Source organism: Taudactylus pleione, unplaced genomic scaffold (genome assembly GCF_031769625.1).
Source record: "Taudactylus pleione unplaced genomic scaffold, aTauple2 ptg000100l, whole genome shotgun sequence".
Lineage (NCBI taxonomy): Eukaryota > Metazoa > Chordata > Amphibia > Anura > Myobatrachidae > Taudactylus > Taudactylus pleione.
The window spans coordinates 14384236-14403866 of NW_028284502.1; the positions used below are offsets into that span (position 1 = coordinate 14384236).

Consider the following 19631-nt stretch of genomic DNA (forward strand, 5'->3'; position numbering starts at 1 on the left):
CTCTTCCATGCCAGGCTCCTCTACAGCACAGTCACAGACTACCAGAGAGCAGACAGCCAGTAAGAGCCAGCAGCCTAGAACCAGTTTCAGGGAGGAGGCTTGGATGTTGCATCCCACAGGACAGACGTGCCTCAGTCCCAGGAAATCACTGTGTCATGTTTGCTTGCAGAACAGTCCACACAACACACACACACACACACACACACACACACACACACACACACACACAATGTGGCAATAAACTACATTTCCCAGCAGCCCCCAGCTAGCAGCTTCCGTGTTATGTACACATACAGCCTAGCCTGCCCTGCCTGCAGCATTCAATGCGCTTTCTATAACGGCTCTATCCCCTGGTGTAACTTGAGTGATCCTCCATTCCCGGCACTGGTCCCGGCCATCAGGAGTCGGTCTGACAGGATGAGCAGGGAGAGCTGCACTTAGAGCCTTGCTGTGGCCTGGTCCCCTCTGTAGTAGCTGATTATTCTTGTTATTTACACCCTGGTGAGTAATTTCTTCCAGTTCATTCTCTATTATGCATATAATAATCACTGTCCACATGACAGGTGAACACAAGTATGTGCCGGATATATAATGTTTTTTTTTTTTATTATATTTATCCCGGCAGGAAAAATGGTTATTAAATCATAGGTGCCAGCTATCCTCAGACAGTATCAGGTGTGAATGCTTAGTCCCGGGTAATGCTTTTCCCTAGAGATGTTTGTCGCCAGATCTGACTACCGATGGTGTCAATGAACGATATATCGGTCGGTGCACACCGCACGATCCGGTGACCACCCGCCAACTGGATCGCTCCGTTTTCCCGATGTCGGCCAGCGGGGGTTGCGCATAGTGGGTACACACTAGACGATGTGCCTGATATGTCCGCCGATCCGCAAATTCATACGACATATCGTCTAGTGTGTACCCTGGCTTTACTGTAGGCATTGTTTGTTGTGTATGTAAAATAAATAAAGACTTATCAAACTTAGTAAATGTAACACGATGGGGATTGTAGTGCCTGCTGAGCAAATATTGTGTGTAACCTGCGTGGGTGGCTGCACTGCCCCAGTTGCCAAAGAGGTACTTGTTAATTATATGGGCGCCATTCTGTTAGCGCTGCCAGTGCCCTCTGTCAGCTTTGAGTGCAGCCTCACTAATCTGTCCAGCTGCCAGGTCAGTATTTGAATCTGACTTCAAGCCTTAAGGCCCCCATACATCAAAGATTGATTGTAGCAATCGTGCAATTTGCAATCGATTGTGTGTAAAAATCTTTCCCTTTTTCAATCGATTGTGGCAATTCTGCAATCGATTGAAAAAGGGAAAGATTTGTATACACAATCGATTGCAAATTGCACGATTGCTGAAATCAATCTCTGATGTATGGGGGCCTTTACTCAACCCCACGCCCCAGCAGCCTTGAGTTCTGCCTCAATACACCTAACAAGCAGAAAGATCTACTACTGTCAATTCTTCTCTGCTTTTTCATTGACAGCAGACAGTCTCGATGGGGTTCATCTGTGGTGCAGCCTTGATCAGGTTTACCGTAGCTGTCAGTGAAAGCTGGGATTCAATTTTAGTGGGGCTGTCACTTGATTGCATGACACATCCTGTAAGTCGTTAAGGCCCCCATACATCAGAGATGGATTGCAGCAATCGTGCAATTTGCAATCGATTGTGTATAAAAATTTGCAATGTATGGGCTTCACAGATCGCAGATTGCAACCAAAAAGTGATTGGAATTGTTTAATCAGATTGTCCAACATGTTGGATTTCACAGATGGATTGGGGCTGTAGATTGCTAGTGTATGGACATGATCAGCAGATTTGCAGACCGTTTCTAACAAAATGATGGGCCTTTCAAGATTGCCAGATCTGTGTTTGCTGCAATCGATCTGCAAATCACTGAAAAAGATCTGTAGTGTATGGGCGCAGATTGCTTGTTTGGGAAATCCTAAGATCGGGCAATAAATCTTCAAATTGTTCAATTGTGGTTTTCAGATTGCTGATGTATGGTGGCCTTTAGTCTGTCAGGGCCTTAAGGCCCCCATACATCAGAAATTGCAGCAATCAAGCAATTTGCAATTAATTGTGTATAAAAATCTTTCCCTTTTTCAATCGATTGTGGCAATTCTGCATCGATTGAAAAAGGGAAAGATTTTTATACACAATCGATTGCAAATTGCACAATTGCTGCAATCAATTGCTGATGTATGGGGGCCTTTAGGGAGGATGTGACAGGTGCTGCTGCTTAGGATGCAAGGCAAAAGCTGCGGTACAGTTGCTACCCTGCAGCTTGGATAGGCGCTTTGCAGTGCGTCCAATAATTACGCCCAGCTACCTGGTTACTCCGGCTCAGCCCCCACTCCATGATGCTACCTGTTTTGGAAGCAGAAGGTGGTGTCTACCACAACCCTGAGTGTACCTGCCACAGTCAGAGATTTGAAATTGAATTGAGCGGTTTAAAAAGACTCAGAGAGGGTTTCTCCTACTGCAGGACAGTGCTGGTTTGATCTAGCATCGTTCTAGAGTGGATATCGAAGCCTCCACGTAATTAGCTTTCTTTGTGAACCTGCCAAAAGGAGCAGGAGAATGAGCTAGGGAAGTCTATTGATTGGTTATCAACCATCGATGGTTAACCACCAGGGGTTGATGGCTGAGGTACTGTACATTAGTTCTCTGCCATCGATGGCTCAGAGCCCCATGTTGTTGTTTTTTTTTCTCCCTTGCACCAGGACACAGCAACAACTTGACCCGTGAAGCCCTGCCCCCAACTCTGATTGGTTCACTGCCCGGTAAATAAGAGAGCAGGGGTGACCATCGGTTGGCGAAACCAACGAGGTCATGGGCGGATTTAGAGGTCAGGCCTCTCCTAGGCACCATATTAATGGGCGCCCGCTCTCACCCCCCAACTCCAGATTCGCCTCTCCAGCTACCAATTTGTATGGCTTTTTGCAGGCTAAGAACACTCCTCTTCCATGCTCCCAGATTGCACATGCGAATGCTCCAGAGTCTCTCCCCGACACAAAACTAATCTTCCCGAGCTCCTGGACACTTCTGTGACCCCCTCAACAGGTAGGGTAGAGTTGTTAAGTGAGGTTCAGGTGTCTTACTAGAAGGAATAGATGGTTGTCACACTCTGTTTTAGCTCTTATGAGGGTTATCTTCACAGCAGAAGAGGAGTTTGATTCTTCACTCAATTAATTATGCCAATTAATGTCAAACAAGACTCTATTGACAGTACTAACTCATTAACACTGCTGAAATAATGTTAGGGATATAGGCCCACATTCAGAGCCGTACGCTCTGAGCAGAGCGCACGCTCTGAATGAGGGCCGCCCTCCATAAAAATGGAGCGTCCTCCTGGACGCTCGTATAGCTGTGGGTCACCACCCACAGCCTATACGAGCGTGCAGTTTGATGGCCGCGATGGTCGTGACCATCGCGACCATCGAAACTGCGAGCCGGAGCCTGCGGTTGAGGTTTTCAACCGCAAGCCCCGGAGTGATTTTGGCTCTATCAGAGCCAAAATCACTCCCACTGACATCACTAGTGATGTCAGTGGGCCGGCTTCTGACGGGAGGCGTTCCCGTGGGAACGCCCCCGTCAGGGAGGCACGCCCCCGGCACGCCCACCAAAGGGGGTGTGCTGTCAATCAACATCGACAGCACGCCCCCTTTGATCAGACACAACGAGCGAAGGAAAGTCCTTCGCTCGTTGCGTCTGGCGCATGCGCACGACGGAGCTCCCGCCGTCGTGCGCATGCGCAGAGCATAACATCGACCCACTTGCGAGCGGACAGCCGCTTGCGAGTGGGTCTGAATCAGGCCCATAGTTTCAATACATTTCAACAAAAGAAAATACATGCAAAGGTATTTCTGGGTAAGTAACATACACATAACGGCCTCATGACAGTTGGTGACTGGAGAGGGTGTCAGTGTCTCCAGCCATCAAATATCTCCCCCTTGTGTGTCTCCAGCGTCAAATCTCTCCCCCTTGTGTGTCTCCAGCCATTAAATATCTCCCCCTTGTGTGTCTCCAGCCATCAAATATCTCCCCCTTGTGTTTCTCCAGCCGTCAAATCTCTCCCCCTTGTGTGTCTCCAGCCATTAAATATCTCCCCCTTGTGTGTCTCCAGCCATCAAATATCTCCCCCTTGTGTTTCTCCAGCCATCAAATATCTCCCCGTTGTGTGTCTCCAGCCATCAAATATCTCCCCCTTGTGTGTCTCCAGCCATCAAATATCTCCCCCTTGTGTGTCTCCAGCCATCAAATATCTCCCCCTTGTGTTTCTCCAGCCATCAAATATCTCCCCCTTGTGTGTCTCCAGCCATCAAATATCTCCCCCTTGTGTTTCTCCAGCCATCAGATATCTCCCCCTTGTGTGTCCAGCCATCAAATCTCTCCCCCTTACCTTTGCTGTCTTCCCTCTGCTTCTCTCCTACGCTGTGCGCTCTCTGCTGTGAATGACGCTGAAGTGACCTTAGGTCACGCCAATGTCACACTGATGGAAGCTGCAGGAGCTGTATGATCGGCGCTGGGCTATACAGGATTTCTGCTGCAGCTTCTGCTGCTCTGTTGCCTGTCATATAATATATAATATAACTGTCATATAACTAGCTGCATCCCGTCAGCCGGGATATCATACCCAACCCGACAATGCCTAAGGGCATCTGGAAAAGTCTAGGGGAAACTGGACATGCTGGACAACTAAGCTCCGCTGCACCAGCTCCAGATTTCAGAAGTCTCGGCTGACTGTGACTGTCCTCTGATGGGATGTACGGGCTTTCTGGCACTGCTGCGCCGTTGCCAACGGGTCGGGTATGATATCCCGTTTGTTGGGATGTCGATAGTCAGAATACTGACAGCAGCATCCTAACAGCCAGAATCCCGATACCCATAGGACTCAATAGTGAGTAGCTTTCTAACCCCTACCCTAACTCTAACCCACCCTTCCCGGTGCCTAAACCTAACCTCCTCCTCCCCGCACCCTAAGTCTAGCCCTCCCGGGGGGTGGGGGGGTGCCTAACCCTAAGTCCCCCCGGGAGTCCCTAAACCTAAAACGGCTATGAGGTGCCGACGCCCGGGTTACCTTCGTTCGGTAAGCCGGGCATCGGGACCTCGTCAGGATTTCGGCACAGGGCTTATGACAGACATCGGTATTTAGACGCCTCTCATTAGTCCCATGCCGAGATTTCACTGTCGGGAAGCTGGTGGTCGGCATTTCAACTGCTAGCTTCCTGACTGCATCCCGACTCAATGGTAACCCCTACCCTAACCCACCCTTCCCAGTGCCTAACCCTAGCCACCCCCCCCCCTAGTGCCTAACCTCCCCCTCCCTGCATCCTAATCCTAACCCTCCCCCTAATGCTTAACACTAACCCTGCTAGCTAACGCTACCCTTCCCCTGCACCCCGATACTTTCGGGATCCCGACCTGTCGGGATTTCGGCGCTAGTATTAAGACCGTCGGCATCTGGCACACCGGGATGCCGACTACATCCCGCATTTTCCTGTACTGGGAACTGCTCAGTAGCATCGGTCCTGTGAACAGGGGAAGCGTCCTTGCACGTCTGAGAGATGCTGTGATGCTTTCACTAAAGCTATCGAACGGTTCATGATGTATTATTGACGATCTGCTGTGTGGAGATACAGTATGCTAGAGCACTGCCATTTATATATTTCTGCTGTGATGAAATGAGACACTGGGTGATTCAGACTGTCTGGAGCCTGAAGTGAACCTGGAATTATGGAAGGATTATCCTATACTGCCAGTCTCCTCCTGGACATCAATAATAATTTGGGTTTCTATATGACTAATAAGGAACTTTACATCCTATACAGAATTCTGTTGCCAGGACAATACTCTGCCCAGATGAAGTGGCTGTATGAAAAGTTAAACCATATCAAAAGCAGTTTTGTTCCTAACATTGCAGCGAGTTTAGATATTTCGGTACCAGGAGCTAAAATATTCCGAAAATATATGTACAGTATGTGTGTGGTATTTGCAATCTGCGCATGTGTATGTATCGCAATGCGCGTGCGCGAACCACTGCGAAAGATTGGGAAGTGCTCGCTCCCCCAGCATAGACAGCTCAGCAGAATGAGTGACAGGAGAGGCCGTTTGTGGGTGGTAACAGGGGCTGGCCACTGGAAACCGGGGAGTGGAGGTGCGAACTGAGTGTTTCAACGCCATTACAAAGGCGTGCATAATTAACAGGCAGCGTCATAGTACACGTCACCTGGTTTTATTTCACACTGAAGTGATCGCAGTGCTTGCGACAAGTTATAGTCAACCTCAAGCGCGGCGAGCACATCTGATGGTACCCGATGTACCAAGGTCTTCATGCACTTCCAGGAGACGACGTGCGCAAGTGGGTGTCTTCAGAATGGCTGGTGGGCGCCTGCATACACAAATTGATCGCACACGAAGACATAGTGGGCGTGCTAATGCCTTGCCGTACGATTGTCTGCCTTGCTGGGTGTCCATTAGATTTGCATACGTTGGGAGAGAGCAAAAGCATCTAGCGAGCGGGTCTGAATGAGCTTCATAGTTCCAAGTCAGTGACTTGAGTTGGGAGATGGACTTGCAGAAACATGGCAGTGTGCACTGTGCAATGATTGTCTAAGTAAACCGTCCTGTACTGATATTAAAGGTAATTTACTGTTACCCTCCTTCACTTTGGTTATAGGTCAGAAACACAAGTCTTGTCATTTTGATTGCCTGAGTTATAGTCATCTCCAATTGTGCTACAATCTGGTATCACAGTTTATTTGGTACATTACAGTTACCATGAGGGTACAAAGGAGCCCAGAGCCCTGCAAGTCTTAATGATTGAAACTGTATTTAATTCCAGGATAGACAAATCCTTTTTGAGTGGCCTACCCATTTATTTAATGTTAACAGTTTCAAAGGGTAAAAGGGATGAATCTGAACTTACTGTACAACACTGATTGTACAGTTGCGTTCTCATACTAGGAAGAGACTGTTCTTTTGTCCCAAGTGAGTCTAATTTTGGGGTTCTACTCAATTGACATTGGGAGCTTGTCTGTTGCCACAGTGAAAGTAGATTTTCTTGGTGGTATCACATACATTTAACCCCATAGTGTCTACCCCCTTTCCACGTTACTACTAAAGTTTCAAGCATTGCACTTGTTCTGTGCTTGCATAAGCTGTAATATCACTGGCATCATCACAGACTACATAGGCATGTTATGGTACAACTTCTTGAAGTCAATGTGGGTACACATACAGGAGACCCATGAAGATAGTTCAAGAGAGAGCTGTTTTAAATATGGCACAATATTTTTAAGTATGTATCTACTTCAGACTTGCCTAACCTCCCGATTTGGTCGGGAGCCTCCCGAATATCGGGTGCCGCTCCCGACTCCCTGGAAAGGCAGGCAATCCTCCCGGCTGCCGCCTGCCCCCCCGTCCACTAATAGAAATCCCCGCAGCGGCAGGGGGCGACGACGCAATTCGCCCTAAATCGTGTCATCGCGGCCCCGTCCCCTGCTTCGCCATGTCTTTCATTTTGGCATCGTGAAGAGGGGGCGGGGCCACGATGACGCAATCGTGCGGCCCCGGCTCTGCCCCCAAACCAGCATCAGTGTCTGGCTACGCCCCCCGCAGTATGCAGGCATTCAGCTCTCTCCCTGCATCTGTCACAACCCGTGCAGTTCCGCTATCCTGCCCGGGGTATTGCTCTCTGCTCTGATGCTTCTAGCATGCAAGTTGCTGTAGAATTAGGGATGCCTAAAGATGCTAATACATGCTTCAATTGACCAGTTGTCTCTGCGTATATACAGTCAGGTGCATAAATATTGGGACATTGACAGAATTCTCATATTTTGGCCTCTATTCACCACCACAATGGCTTTGAAATGAAACAAAGAAGATGTGCTTTAACTGCAGACTTTCAGATTTATATTGAGGGTAATGACCTCCAAATCAGGTGAACGGTGTAGGAATTACAACGGTTTCTATATGTGCCTCCCACTTTTTAAGGGGCCAAAAGTAATGGGACTATAAACTCAAAAGCTATTTCATGGACAGGTGTGGGCTATTCCCTCGTTATTTCATTATCAATTAAGCAGGTAAAAGGTCTGGAGTTGATTCTAGGTGTGACATTTCCATTTGGAATCAGTTGCTGTCGACTCTCAATATGAGATCCAAAGAGCTGTCACTATCAGTAAAGCAAACCATCATTAGGCTGAAAAATCAAAACAAACCCATCAGAGAGATAGCAAAAACATTAGGTGTGGCCAAATCAACTGTTTGGAACATTCTTAAAAAGAAAGAATGCACCGGAGAGCTCAGCAACACCAAAAGACCCGGAAGACCACGGAAAACAACTGTGGTGGATGACAGAAGAATTATTTCCCTGATGAAGAAAAACCCCTTCACAACAGTTGGCCAAATCAAGAACACTCTCCAGGAGGTAGGTGTATATGTGTCAGTCAACAATCAAGAGAAGACTTCACAAGAGTGAATATAGAGGGTTCACCACAAGATGTAAACCATTGGTGAGCCACAAAAACAGGAAGACATCTAAAAAAGCCATTACAGTTCTGGAACAACATCCTATGGACAGATGAGACAAAGATCAACTTGTACCAGAGTGATGGGAAGAGAAGTGTATGGAGAAGGAAAGGAACTGCTCATGATCCAAAACATACCACCTCATCAGTGAAGCATGGTGGTGGTAGTGTCATGGTGTGGGCATGTATGGCTGCCAATGGAACTGGTTCCCTTGTATTTATTGATGATGTGACTGCTGACAAAAGCAGCAGAATGAATTCTGAAGTGTTTCGGGCAATATTATATGCTCATATTCAGGCAAATGGACAATGACTCGAAGCATACTGCAAAAGCAACCAGAAAGTTTTTTTAAGGCTAAAAAGTGGAATGTTATGCAATGGCCAAGTCAGTCCCCTGACCTGAATCCGATTGAGCATGCATTTCACGTGATGAAGACAAAACTGAAGGGAAAATGCCCCAAGAACAAACAGGAACTGAAGACATTTGCAGTAGAGGCCTGGCAGAGCATCACCAGGGATGAAACCCAGCGTCTGGTGATGTCTATGCGTTCCAGACTTCAGGCTGTAATTGCCTGCAAAGGATTTGCAACAAAGTATTAAAAAGTGAAAGTTAGATTTAGGATTGTTTAGTTTGTCCCATTACTTTTGGCCCCTTAAAAAGTGGGAGGCACATATAGAAACCGTTGTAATTCCTACACCATTCACCTGATTTGGATGTAATTACCCTCAAATTAAATCTGAAAGTCTGCAGTTAAAGCACATCTTGTTTGTTTCATTTCAAAGCCATTGTGGTGGTGAATAGAGGCCAAAATATGAAAATTTGGTCAGTGTCCCAATATTTATGTAGAATCAACTATAATCACCAATAACAAGCCTTTAAAATCAAGGCCACTATTATAAATGGTAATTACAAACACTAGACAGAGAGCTATCACAACATGATTGGAGATGGTATTTCACAATTACTTGTTGACTGAATTAATTGCATGATTTCCTCACAAATGATATAATGATTACTTTTCTACGAGATAAAATTGCTGAATTTGTCTACACTGCACTATGTAAATTTTTAAAAGGAGAACTACAATATAAACTAGGGATGTACAGGCTTGGATTAGTTCGAATTTTCACGCCAAATTCGGATTTTTCCCGACAAAAATAGGGTCTCAGGAAGAGGCAAAACGTCATCTTTCATGCACTTTTGTCCAGGAATGATGATGTTTGCCATGAAAGATGACGTTTTGCCTCTTTCTGAGACCCGATTTTTGGCGGGAAAAATTTGAATTTGGCGGGAAAATCCAAACTAATCCAAGCCTGTACATCCCTAGTATAAACATAAAGGTATTGGATACCCATAGCTGAAGATGTCCATTTATCTTTGGTTATCTTCTAATTGTATGTCTTAGGCCCCCTCTTGGTCCAGAACTGATCCGGGCGTTTTTCTCGTCCAGATTTGTCCTCCCTGTTAGTGGCCATATTGTATAGTGGTCTTGTTGTCCATGTATGGCTGGTAATACCTGCTGGTACTGTATAACTGTGTGATAAATAAGAAATTACCTTGTTTTGATCCAAAATCCACCTGTCCCTATTTTGTGTTTGCTGTATAGATCCCTATAGAGCAGTGGTTCTCAAACTCGGTCCTCAGGACCCCACACAGTTCACATTTTGCAGGTCACCTAGCAGATGCACAGGTGTAGTCATTACTCGCTGACATTTTAAAAGGTCCACAGGTGGAGCTAATTATTTCACTTGGTTCAGTGTGGAGACCTGGAAAACATGCACTGTTTCGGGTCCTGAGGACCGAGTTTGAGAACCTGTGCTATAGAGTAAAGCTGGCCTTACGCTGTGTGATATGCACCGTGCGACGTGATGGGGGATCCGAAGTCCGACATATCAGGCGGTCCCAGCACACGGTGTAATCGGGTGGCCGACCACCCGATATGCCGGCTCCCCTGTCCCCCACCTGCATAGCGCTGCATGGGATCGCACATCACATCTCCTGATCGACTGATCCTACAGTAAGATCAGGGGGTGCGATGTACGACCCCACGGGTGCTCGCTCGGTCCAACATCATGCCCATACACGGTGCGATATAGCAGCCAAATCTTACCAATCCGTCGGATCGGCTAATTTATCGCACCGTGTATGGGCTGCTTTACTGGCCATTTGGCTCCTGGCTTTTAGATGCCTAAGAATGTTCACTTTTTTTTATGTTCGTTTATGTCATTATGTTGTTGCATTACACATATAGTTGTGTTTTCAAAGTTATATCTTGTGTTCATGGAAAATGCATAATAAATTCCATAAATGTCCTTACGTGGCCTTTTAGAAGTGTTGAGAGCTTTACAGTATAATATATTATGTCCTAACTTTCCATTTCAGTTTTGTCCGAAGCACGCTAAGCATTATTAATTCTATTTTCAGTTATCTAATGTAAATAGTAAGAGATTATTATGAACGTTTATATACGCAGTGCCAATCCTATTATGCAGCCTGTACAGAGAATGCGTCACCTGATCTCTTCCATAAGCACTTTTATTCGAAGCAATTAGCCTAGCAGGGGCCGGCTGTCTGTGGCCTCACACTATATGGATAGGTGAGAGGCAGACCGAGAATTTTGCCTGGCCGCTCTGATTGTGGGGGAGATTGTACTAAGTACCAACCAATCAGCTCCTGTCATTTTACAGGCTGTTTTAATTTTTTTTTACAGGAGCTGATTGGTTGGTACTTTATCGCTCTCTACTTAATCTCTCTCCAAGGCTTAGTACATCTACCCCTAAGTTTGAAACACATCTGTGTGGGTGGGTGGCGTGCAGCAGCAGTGTGACACACTGATTTGGTGGATGCCAATCAGAGTGCATGAGATGGCGGGACTAACATAAATTCCTAATATCTATAATAAAAGGTATAGACTATGAACAGATCCTGAGGTTTGTGTCTAGTATGCAGAACAATGGATGTGGTTACAGTTTTTGTTGAGTATGCATCTATTGTTCTTTTTAAAATGGGGACACTGGGAGAGATTTATCAAAGCTTGGAGAGAGAGAAAGTACCAACCAATCAGCACAATGTCCGACCGCATTTATCTACCATCATAGAAACATAGAATTTGACGGCAGATAAGAACCACTTGGCCCATCTAGTCTGCCCCTTTTTAACCTTTTGGTAACCTCAACCCTATGTGATCCTCAATTCTTTGTAAGGATATCCTTATGCTTATCCCAAGCATGTTTAAATTGCTCTACTGGCTTCCTCTACCACCTCTGATGGGAGGCTGTTCCACGTCTCTACTACCCTTTCTGTGAAGTCATTTTTCCTCCAGTTTCACAACGGGCATCTGATGTACTGTGTTGCTGGTAATAACCACGATCCGTGGCCATGTTGGGCCCAAGCCTGCTATGATTTGTGGTCAGTGAGGTTTAGAATTGCCTAATCGCCCTTCACAGTTACAGGTTGTGTTGATACCTTTTCCCCTGGAAGGAATGCTGGTCAGCATGTATTTTGTTTGAAAAATTGCTATTTTAAATGTTGGTATTAGCAGAGCACCAGCGAATTCCTCCACACTAGTCTGACAAGGTAACATGAGGATATTGTCTAACCATGCCCTTCCCTCCACGAACACCAACTAGCTAACATTTACTCCCTGCAACATATACGGTAAGGTGCATAAATATTGGGACATTGACAGAATTTTCATATTTTGACCTCTATTCACCACCACAATGGCTTTGAAATGAAACAAACAAGATGTGCTTTAACTGCAGACTTTCAGATTTAATTTGAGGGTAATTACATCCAAATCAGGTGAACGGTGTAGGAATTACAACGGTTTCTATATGTGCCTCCCACTTTTTAAGGGGCCAAAAGTAATGGGACAAACTAAACAATCCTAAATCTAACTTTCACTTTTTAATACTTTGTTGCAAATCCTTTGCAGGCAATTACAGCCTGAAGTCTGGAACGCATAGACATCACCGGACGCTGGGTTTCATCCCTGGTGATGCTCTGCTAGGCCTTTACTGCAAATGTCTTCAGTTCCTGCTTGTTCTTGGGGCATTTTCCCTTCAGTTTTGTCTTCATCACGTGAAATGCATGCTCAATCGGATTCAGGTCAGGGGATTGACTTGGCCATTGCATAACATTCCACTTTTTAGCCTTAAAAAACTCTTTGGTTGCTTTTGCAATATGCTTCGGGTCATTGTTCATCTGCACTGTGAAGCGCCTTCCAATGAGTTCTGAAGCATTTGACTGACTATGAGCATATAATATTGCCCGAAACACTTCAGAATTCATTCTGCTGCTTTTGTCAGCAGTCACATCAATGAATACAAGAGAACCAGTTCTATTGGCAGCCATACATGCCCACGCCATGACACTACCACCACCATGCTTCACTGATGAGGTGGTATGTTTTGGATCATGAGCAGTTCCTTTCCTTCTCCATACTGTTCTCTTCCCATCACTCTGGTACAAGTTGATCTTTGTCTCATCTGTCCATAGGATGTTGTTTCAGAACTGTAATGGCTTTTTATAGATGTTATTTGGCAAACTCTAATCTGGTCTTCCTGTTTTTGTGGCTCACCAATGGTTTACATCTTGTGGTGAACCCTCTATATTCACTCTTGTGAAGTCTTCTCTTGATTGTTGACTTTGACACATATACACCTACCTCATGGAGAGTGTTCTTGATTTGGCCAACTGTTGTGAAGGGGTTTTTCTTCACCAGGGAAATAATTCTTCTGTCATCCACCACAGTTGTTTTCCGTGGTCTTCCGGGTCTTTTGGTGTTGCTGAGCTCACCGGTGCGTTCTTTTTTTTTTAAGAATGTTCCAAACAGTTGATTTGGCCACACCTAATGTTTTTGCTATCTCTCTGATGGGTTTGTTTTGATTTTTCAGCCTAATGATGGCTTGCTTCACTGATAGTGACAGCTCTTTGGATCTCATATTGAGAGTCGACAGCAACTGATTCCAAATGCAAATGTCACACCTAGAATCAACTCCAGACCTTTTACCTGCTTAATTGATAATGAAATAACGAGGGAATAGCCCACACCTGTCCATGAAATAGCTTTTGAGTTGATAGTCCCATTACTTTTGGCCCCTTAAAAAGTGGGAGGCACATATAGAAAGCGCTGTAATTCCTACACCGTTCACCTGATTTGGATGTCATTACCCTCAAATTAAATCTGAAAGTCTGCAGTTAAAGCACATCTTGTTTGTTTCATTTCAAAGCCATTGTGGTGGCGAATAGAGGCCAAAATATGAAAATTCGGTCAATGTCCCAATATTTATGCACCTGACTGTAAGCCGCTATAGCAGCAACACGTTTGTTTTTATTTTTAGTTGATTTAACTATACAGTATTTGGTAGTGATAGTCCCTAGTACACTGCCAAATAGACTCTTCTTACACTATTTTGTGTCATGGATCTTACAGACGTAGGCAGACAGGACGGTGATCATAGCCGAGGACTAATCTGAATTCCCTTGACATTGAATAACAGGACCATGCCTCTTGAACCAGATAAGTCTCAGTCCGGGAAAGAATCGTCTGGTGATGGCGGCAGAGCCAGCCGTAGTGCCCGACCGGATGTCTCGGAGAAATCTGTCTGTGAGCGAATCCGACAAAACACCCCAAGTCCCCACAGAGGAAACACACCCCAGGGTGAGAAAAAGCTTCAGATCTAGCAGCATTAAGGATCTGTCTTTAAATGCTTTATTACACATTTTCCAATAGGCTTTCAAAGATCGCTGGGAGCTTTAGTGCTAGCAAGTTATATTTATTTGTATAACACCATCATCAAACACGGGAAGAACATATAAATGTCATGCAAATAGGACCCTGGATAAAATTAAACCCATGACTCTAGTGCTGTAATGCAGCAATGCTAACCACTGTGCCTTGGAAAGACAGTGGACTTTTCCTGGAATAGATATACTTACTTGTGGCCAAGATTGTTTTAGGGATTTTTCTGATTATCAGGACAAGCTTCTTCTAAAAAAAAAAAAAAAAAAAATCATCAGAAGCTACGAATAAAGTGATGCTTTTCTAACTAAAGTGTACTACATTCAAATAGCCTGCAGGTGTCACTGTTGGTTTTGCATTACTATAGATCATTAGGTCAACATAGATGCTTCTTCATAGACAGCAGTAGTTCTAGTACCATTTACAGAAGACACAAAATGTGTTCTCATTGGATTATTTGCAGTGTTTAGCAAATGTCCAACCTGTTTAGGATTTTGGAGAACGTTTTATTGGGCCGCCAGCATTCCACTGGAGGACTGAAGTCTTTTCTCCGGACTATGGTAGTTAAGATGGCTGACAATGTGGCACCTGATCCGATGGCCTCGGGTCCAGTCCACATACACCATGGTTCTACCAAATTTTAGTCACTACTCAATCCAGTAAAATTGTGGGGCCCTTGGCAGGGATCCTATTACACAGAGAGCATCTGCTATAATTGGTAGGATGTTCCATTGCAGACAAAGGGAAAAATTTACTAAGCCGCGGTTTGACGGCGGTTTCTATTTTACTCTAAACCCCCGGGGGCTTGGTGGCGGTTTTGCAGCGGTTTCTAAACGACAGCCCTGTTCTATTCTATTCTAAAATGTGTTTTGATGGCTGTTTTGCAGCGGTTTTGGCCTTAGTAAATCTGCAGAAAGCAAAACCACCGCCAAACCACAGTCAAAACACATTTTAGAATAGAACAGGGCTGTCATTTAGAAACCGCTGCAAAACCGCCACCAAACCCCCGGGGTTTAGAATAGAATAGAAACCGCAGTCAGATCGCTGCTTAGTAAATTTTGCCCAAATTCTTAAATACAGACTCTACTGGTAATTAACAGTTATTTGGATGAACAATAAAATTGTTAATAATTTTTTTTTGACAGCATAATTCTTCTTAATTTACATATTGTTGTTATTATTATTATTATTATTTTAAATAGCATATAACTTAGGCAAAATTCTTTATAATTACTGGCCCAGTTTGTAACCCGAGCAATACAGTGTATGCTTACTGTGAGTTTGTATTGACTACGTTGTTTGTGTTCCAGCCAGTCCCCCTCGGTTTGTGTCCGTGGAGGAACTCGTGGATGCCGCTAAAGGGGTAAACAACATGGCTTTGGCTCATGAGATTGTGGTCAATAAAGAATTTCAGATCAAACCCATGGAGTTCTCTCAGGGAAGGTAAGATGTGGTGATACCAGGCTGTATTCGGGAGACTTTTAATTCAAAATGCCAAAGATAAATAAGGGCAGTTTAGCTAAACATATAATCATCCCCTGAAGACACAATGTAACTAATATGATGTAACCATGACATTCTCTCTTCATCAGCAAACAGTGTAAGCTACTCCTACACTTAAGCTGGGTACGCACTAGATGATTTCTTGGACGATATTCCAAATTTGACCAATAAATCGTCCGGATCATTTAGTGTGTATGCAAAATGTGTGCTCCTGTGTGCCGGCATCATGGTCATTCCGTCGGCCGTGCATGCGAGAGAGAATTTCTCTCTCGCTCCGGGGCGTGTGCACTACCTGGCCATCGACCCGCTTGTGAGCGCATAGCGCTTGCGAGCGGGTCTGAATCAGGCCCAGTGTACGAATAGGCTCTCAGACGTTACAATTGATCGGCCAATATACTGTATCTGGTGCCTATCGGCCAGTGTGTGCCAGCGTTATGTCTGAATGACGTCGGCAAGTGTGTACAGGCAGTCTGTCGACCGCCCGCACTCATGCAGTGGCAGCCGCGGGGAGGGGGGCAGACACGCCCCAGCCCCCCCCCCCCCCGACAAGCGGGATCTGCTGCTGCTTGGAAGCTGATGGTCGTTAAGTGTGTATGAACGACCATCACTCGATTTGCAAATATATCTACTAGGTGTGTACCTACCTTAAGTGTTTCAAGATTGTGGGAGCTGCTGAGTGATCTGCAAGATCTTCGCTGTAGTCAGTTTCGATGTTAATCGATTTGTGCGTATTCTAATTATCTAATGGCTACAGACGGCCCACTTCAAAATGTAAAGAGATTATGATTGATTACTGCATTCAAACACCATAATAGAAAACAAATCTGTAGATCAGACCAGCTGTACATTTCCTTTATTAAAGTGTTCTACTGAAATTCCCAACAGCTTCTTGCCAATATTTGTTTATTAAAATGAGATTAGCTGCAAGGGCAGTTTTGACCTGTATGCAAAAGATTGCGCACAGCTCAGATAAAATCTGTCCCAACAGTCGTGTCATCTTATTCACATAGAGTCCACATTCTTGTCTATACTCAAGAGCCTCTTTGTCCTGCTGGCATACAAGAGGCGGAACTCACATACCTTCTTAGGAAAAACAGCTGTTCCCCAACATTTACCTGCACACAGCTGTCTTCCTCATGTGATCCTAGTGCCAGACACCAGGACACATCACAGTATAGAAATCTCATTGTCCTTCTATAATACAGTTGTTATTCGCATCAGAGACGGCCTGACGGGTGTACATTGAGGAAATGTTTTTGTAAAAAGGGAAAAGGTTTATGCAACAGTGATTTCCTTGCCCTTATGTATTTAATTGTGCTTCATTTTTCTACAAATGTCAAGGGAGGCATGTTTATTTTGGCCAGAGATCATCCATGTTTGTTACCATAAAGATAATGGATCTACAGCCACTGCTGTTCATACATTTCAGTAACGCCAAAACCGTCTCCCTCTTTATAGTCGGGTTACTTGTATGGAGTTAGCAAGTAGAACTCAAGCACCCATCCCACACTGATCTGCACAGGCCGCAGTCAAGGAGGACACACACATCCGGACGTTCTCAGTGTGCTACAAATGGTCTCCCAGGAAGGATCCCAATACCCTACATCAGATCTAGTAACTTATTGAGGGGTCTATGTACTAAGCCTTGGATGGAGGTGAAGTACCAAACAATTAGCTTCTAACAGTCATTTAATTAAAAACAGCCTGCAAAGTGACAGTTAGGAGCTGATTGGTTGGTACGTTATTTCTGTCCACTTTATCTCTCTTCAAGGCTTCGTACATAGGGCCTGATTCAGAGCCACTCGTAAGCGGCAGCTCATTCGCTCCGAGCGATGTTTGCCCAACTGCGCATGCGTACGGATCGTTATCCGCATGCGCGAACCTGTCAGTGCGGCCGAAATTCATGTGCTCGCAAAATAGCGATTGCCTGCTAATTTGAGTGACAGAATGAGGCGTATGTGGGTGGTAACAGGGGAAGGTGCTTGAAAACGGGGAGTGGAGATCCGATCGCAGGCGTGCTTAAAGGTCATAACGGGCGTTTTATGGGTGTGCATATTTAAAACAGCAGCGTCATTGACCACGTCACTGGGTTTTTTTTAAGCCAGAACTGCTCGCAAGATTGTGGTAGCAAAAACCAACCACAAGAATAGCGAGCAGTTCATACCCTGTTCGATGTACTCGATTAATCTAATAAATAGCGGACATGACGTAGGATGCGAGCGGCCAGGGGGCGTAGTTTCCCAAAAAACGACCGCAAGTTTTGTACGCTCGTTCAGACCTAGAGGCGTGCACAGACCGCAAACAGCGAACGGTTCATTTGAATAGCCACCCCTATTTTCAGGACGAGCGAGCGCTAATTGCGTCCGGCTCTGAATCAGGCCCATAGACCCCTCAATCAGGAGAGACTCACTCCTAGGGCTTTATATACGAAACGGAGGCACCCGCTTTACACCAGGGAGGCCAATCCCGGGATCGACTGGATTCTGGGATTTTGGTCCAAAAATGCGGGGATTTGAATCCCGGGATTAGTACCTCAGATCCCGGGATTTACGGAATTCTAACGAATGCAAACATTTGTTTTCAGCCAGGCTGCGCTGAGCACCCGGCCTGGGCAGGCTGGTCACCCCGGCAAAGTCGACCAACGCCAGCCCGCCAGCACTTTCAACAGCTGCAACCGCCTGCAGAGGTTTGTCTGTCCCTGCCGGTGCCGAGGCTGCGTGGTGACGGTGAGTGACACTATCTGAGTGGCTCCTGCAGCCAGGCTCTGAGTGGGACTGTCACTGGCACTGCTCTCGGTGCTGTGGAGGAGGACTCGGTCTGGGAGTCGCTGTGTGTGTCTGGCCTGGCCCTGCCTGCAACCTGCCAGGAAGTAAGCTGCTGCTTCGTAAATAAAGCTGCTTTTTGGACCTAGTTTTCACTCTGCAGGTCCTGATCAGCTGATCAGCACCCTGCACTTAGAGTGAACACTAGTTGGAGTTTCTACATCCTCACGGGGCCCCAGAAGTTCCTACCATTTGGTTATTATTGAATTACCATTCATATACATCTTAGTTTTTTTAGCTCTCTACATGTGAACCTGCAGACACGTTCCTTGTGACTGACTGCATTGTAATCTATGCTCCAACTATTTTATTCACCTATATCATTTTTATTTGCTCATTTTTATGTTTATTGCTTGAGATATATTAGATTGCTGCTGAACAGTCAGTTAGTGCATTTAATGTATATAATTTAGGTACATTTTACAGCCATCCTCACTTACCTCTGTTTTACTTTATGGGTGGCTATACCGTATCGCCTGGCAGCATTGCATTGAGTCCGTCACTAGCTACCACCTACTGATTGTTGTTTGCAGAGTCATTATTTAGACTCTTCATTGTACATTTGTTTCCCCTACATGCCTGGATTGTGCTCTGTGCAGCACCTAGGGAATACCCCTTCCATTGTATAACGCAGTGAATGCTGCCATGTTGTGGACTGAACCATTGCTCACTGGGTACACAATAGACGATTTTTTGAGCGATTTGCCCGATTCCAACGTATCGGAACGACATTCTCGAAATCATCTAGTGTGTACCCACTGTCGGGTGGTGCACGCTCCCGTGGGGTCGTCAGCCGCATTGTCAGGTCGGCCGTACATGCAGCTCAACCTGACGATGTGGCTGACAATCCTGTGCAGGGGGATACGGCAAGGCACCTGATCATCTAGTGTGTACCGGCTGCCCAATATGTCGGCCCATCTGATCACTGGGTACACACTTCGCTTAGTGTGTACCCAGCTATAGTCACTCTAAGCCAGTAGCGCACTTCCCCTGGTCTCAGTGATGTCATTAGTACTTAGTCA

At 45.5% G+C, this 19631-nt stretch overlaps 1 protein-coding gene across 2 annotated transcripts in view; it reads left to right on the forward strand.

Annotated features, from left to right (window-relative positions):
- Positions 1-205: 205 nt before the first annotated feature.
- Positions 206-19631, forward strand: part of TCP11L1 (t-complex 11 like 1) — a 41584-nt gene continuing 22158 nt past the window's right edge. The window contains exons 1-3 of one of the 2 annotated variants that reach the window (XM_088470443.1): positions 206-501; positions 13976-14203; positions 15595-15727. In XM_088470443.1, coding sequence (XP_088326569.1) covers positions 14047-14203; positions 15595-15727 — 290 coding nt within the window. In that variant the 5' untranslated portion in view covers positions 206-501; positions 13976-14046. The remainder of the gene's footprint in view (positions 502-13975; positions 14204-15594; positions 15728-19631) is intronic. The other variant, XM_088470442.1, reaches the window with a different exon arrangement.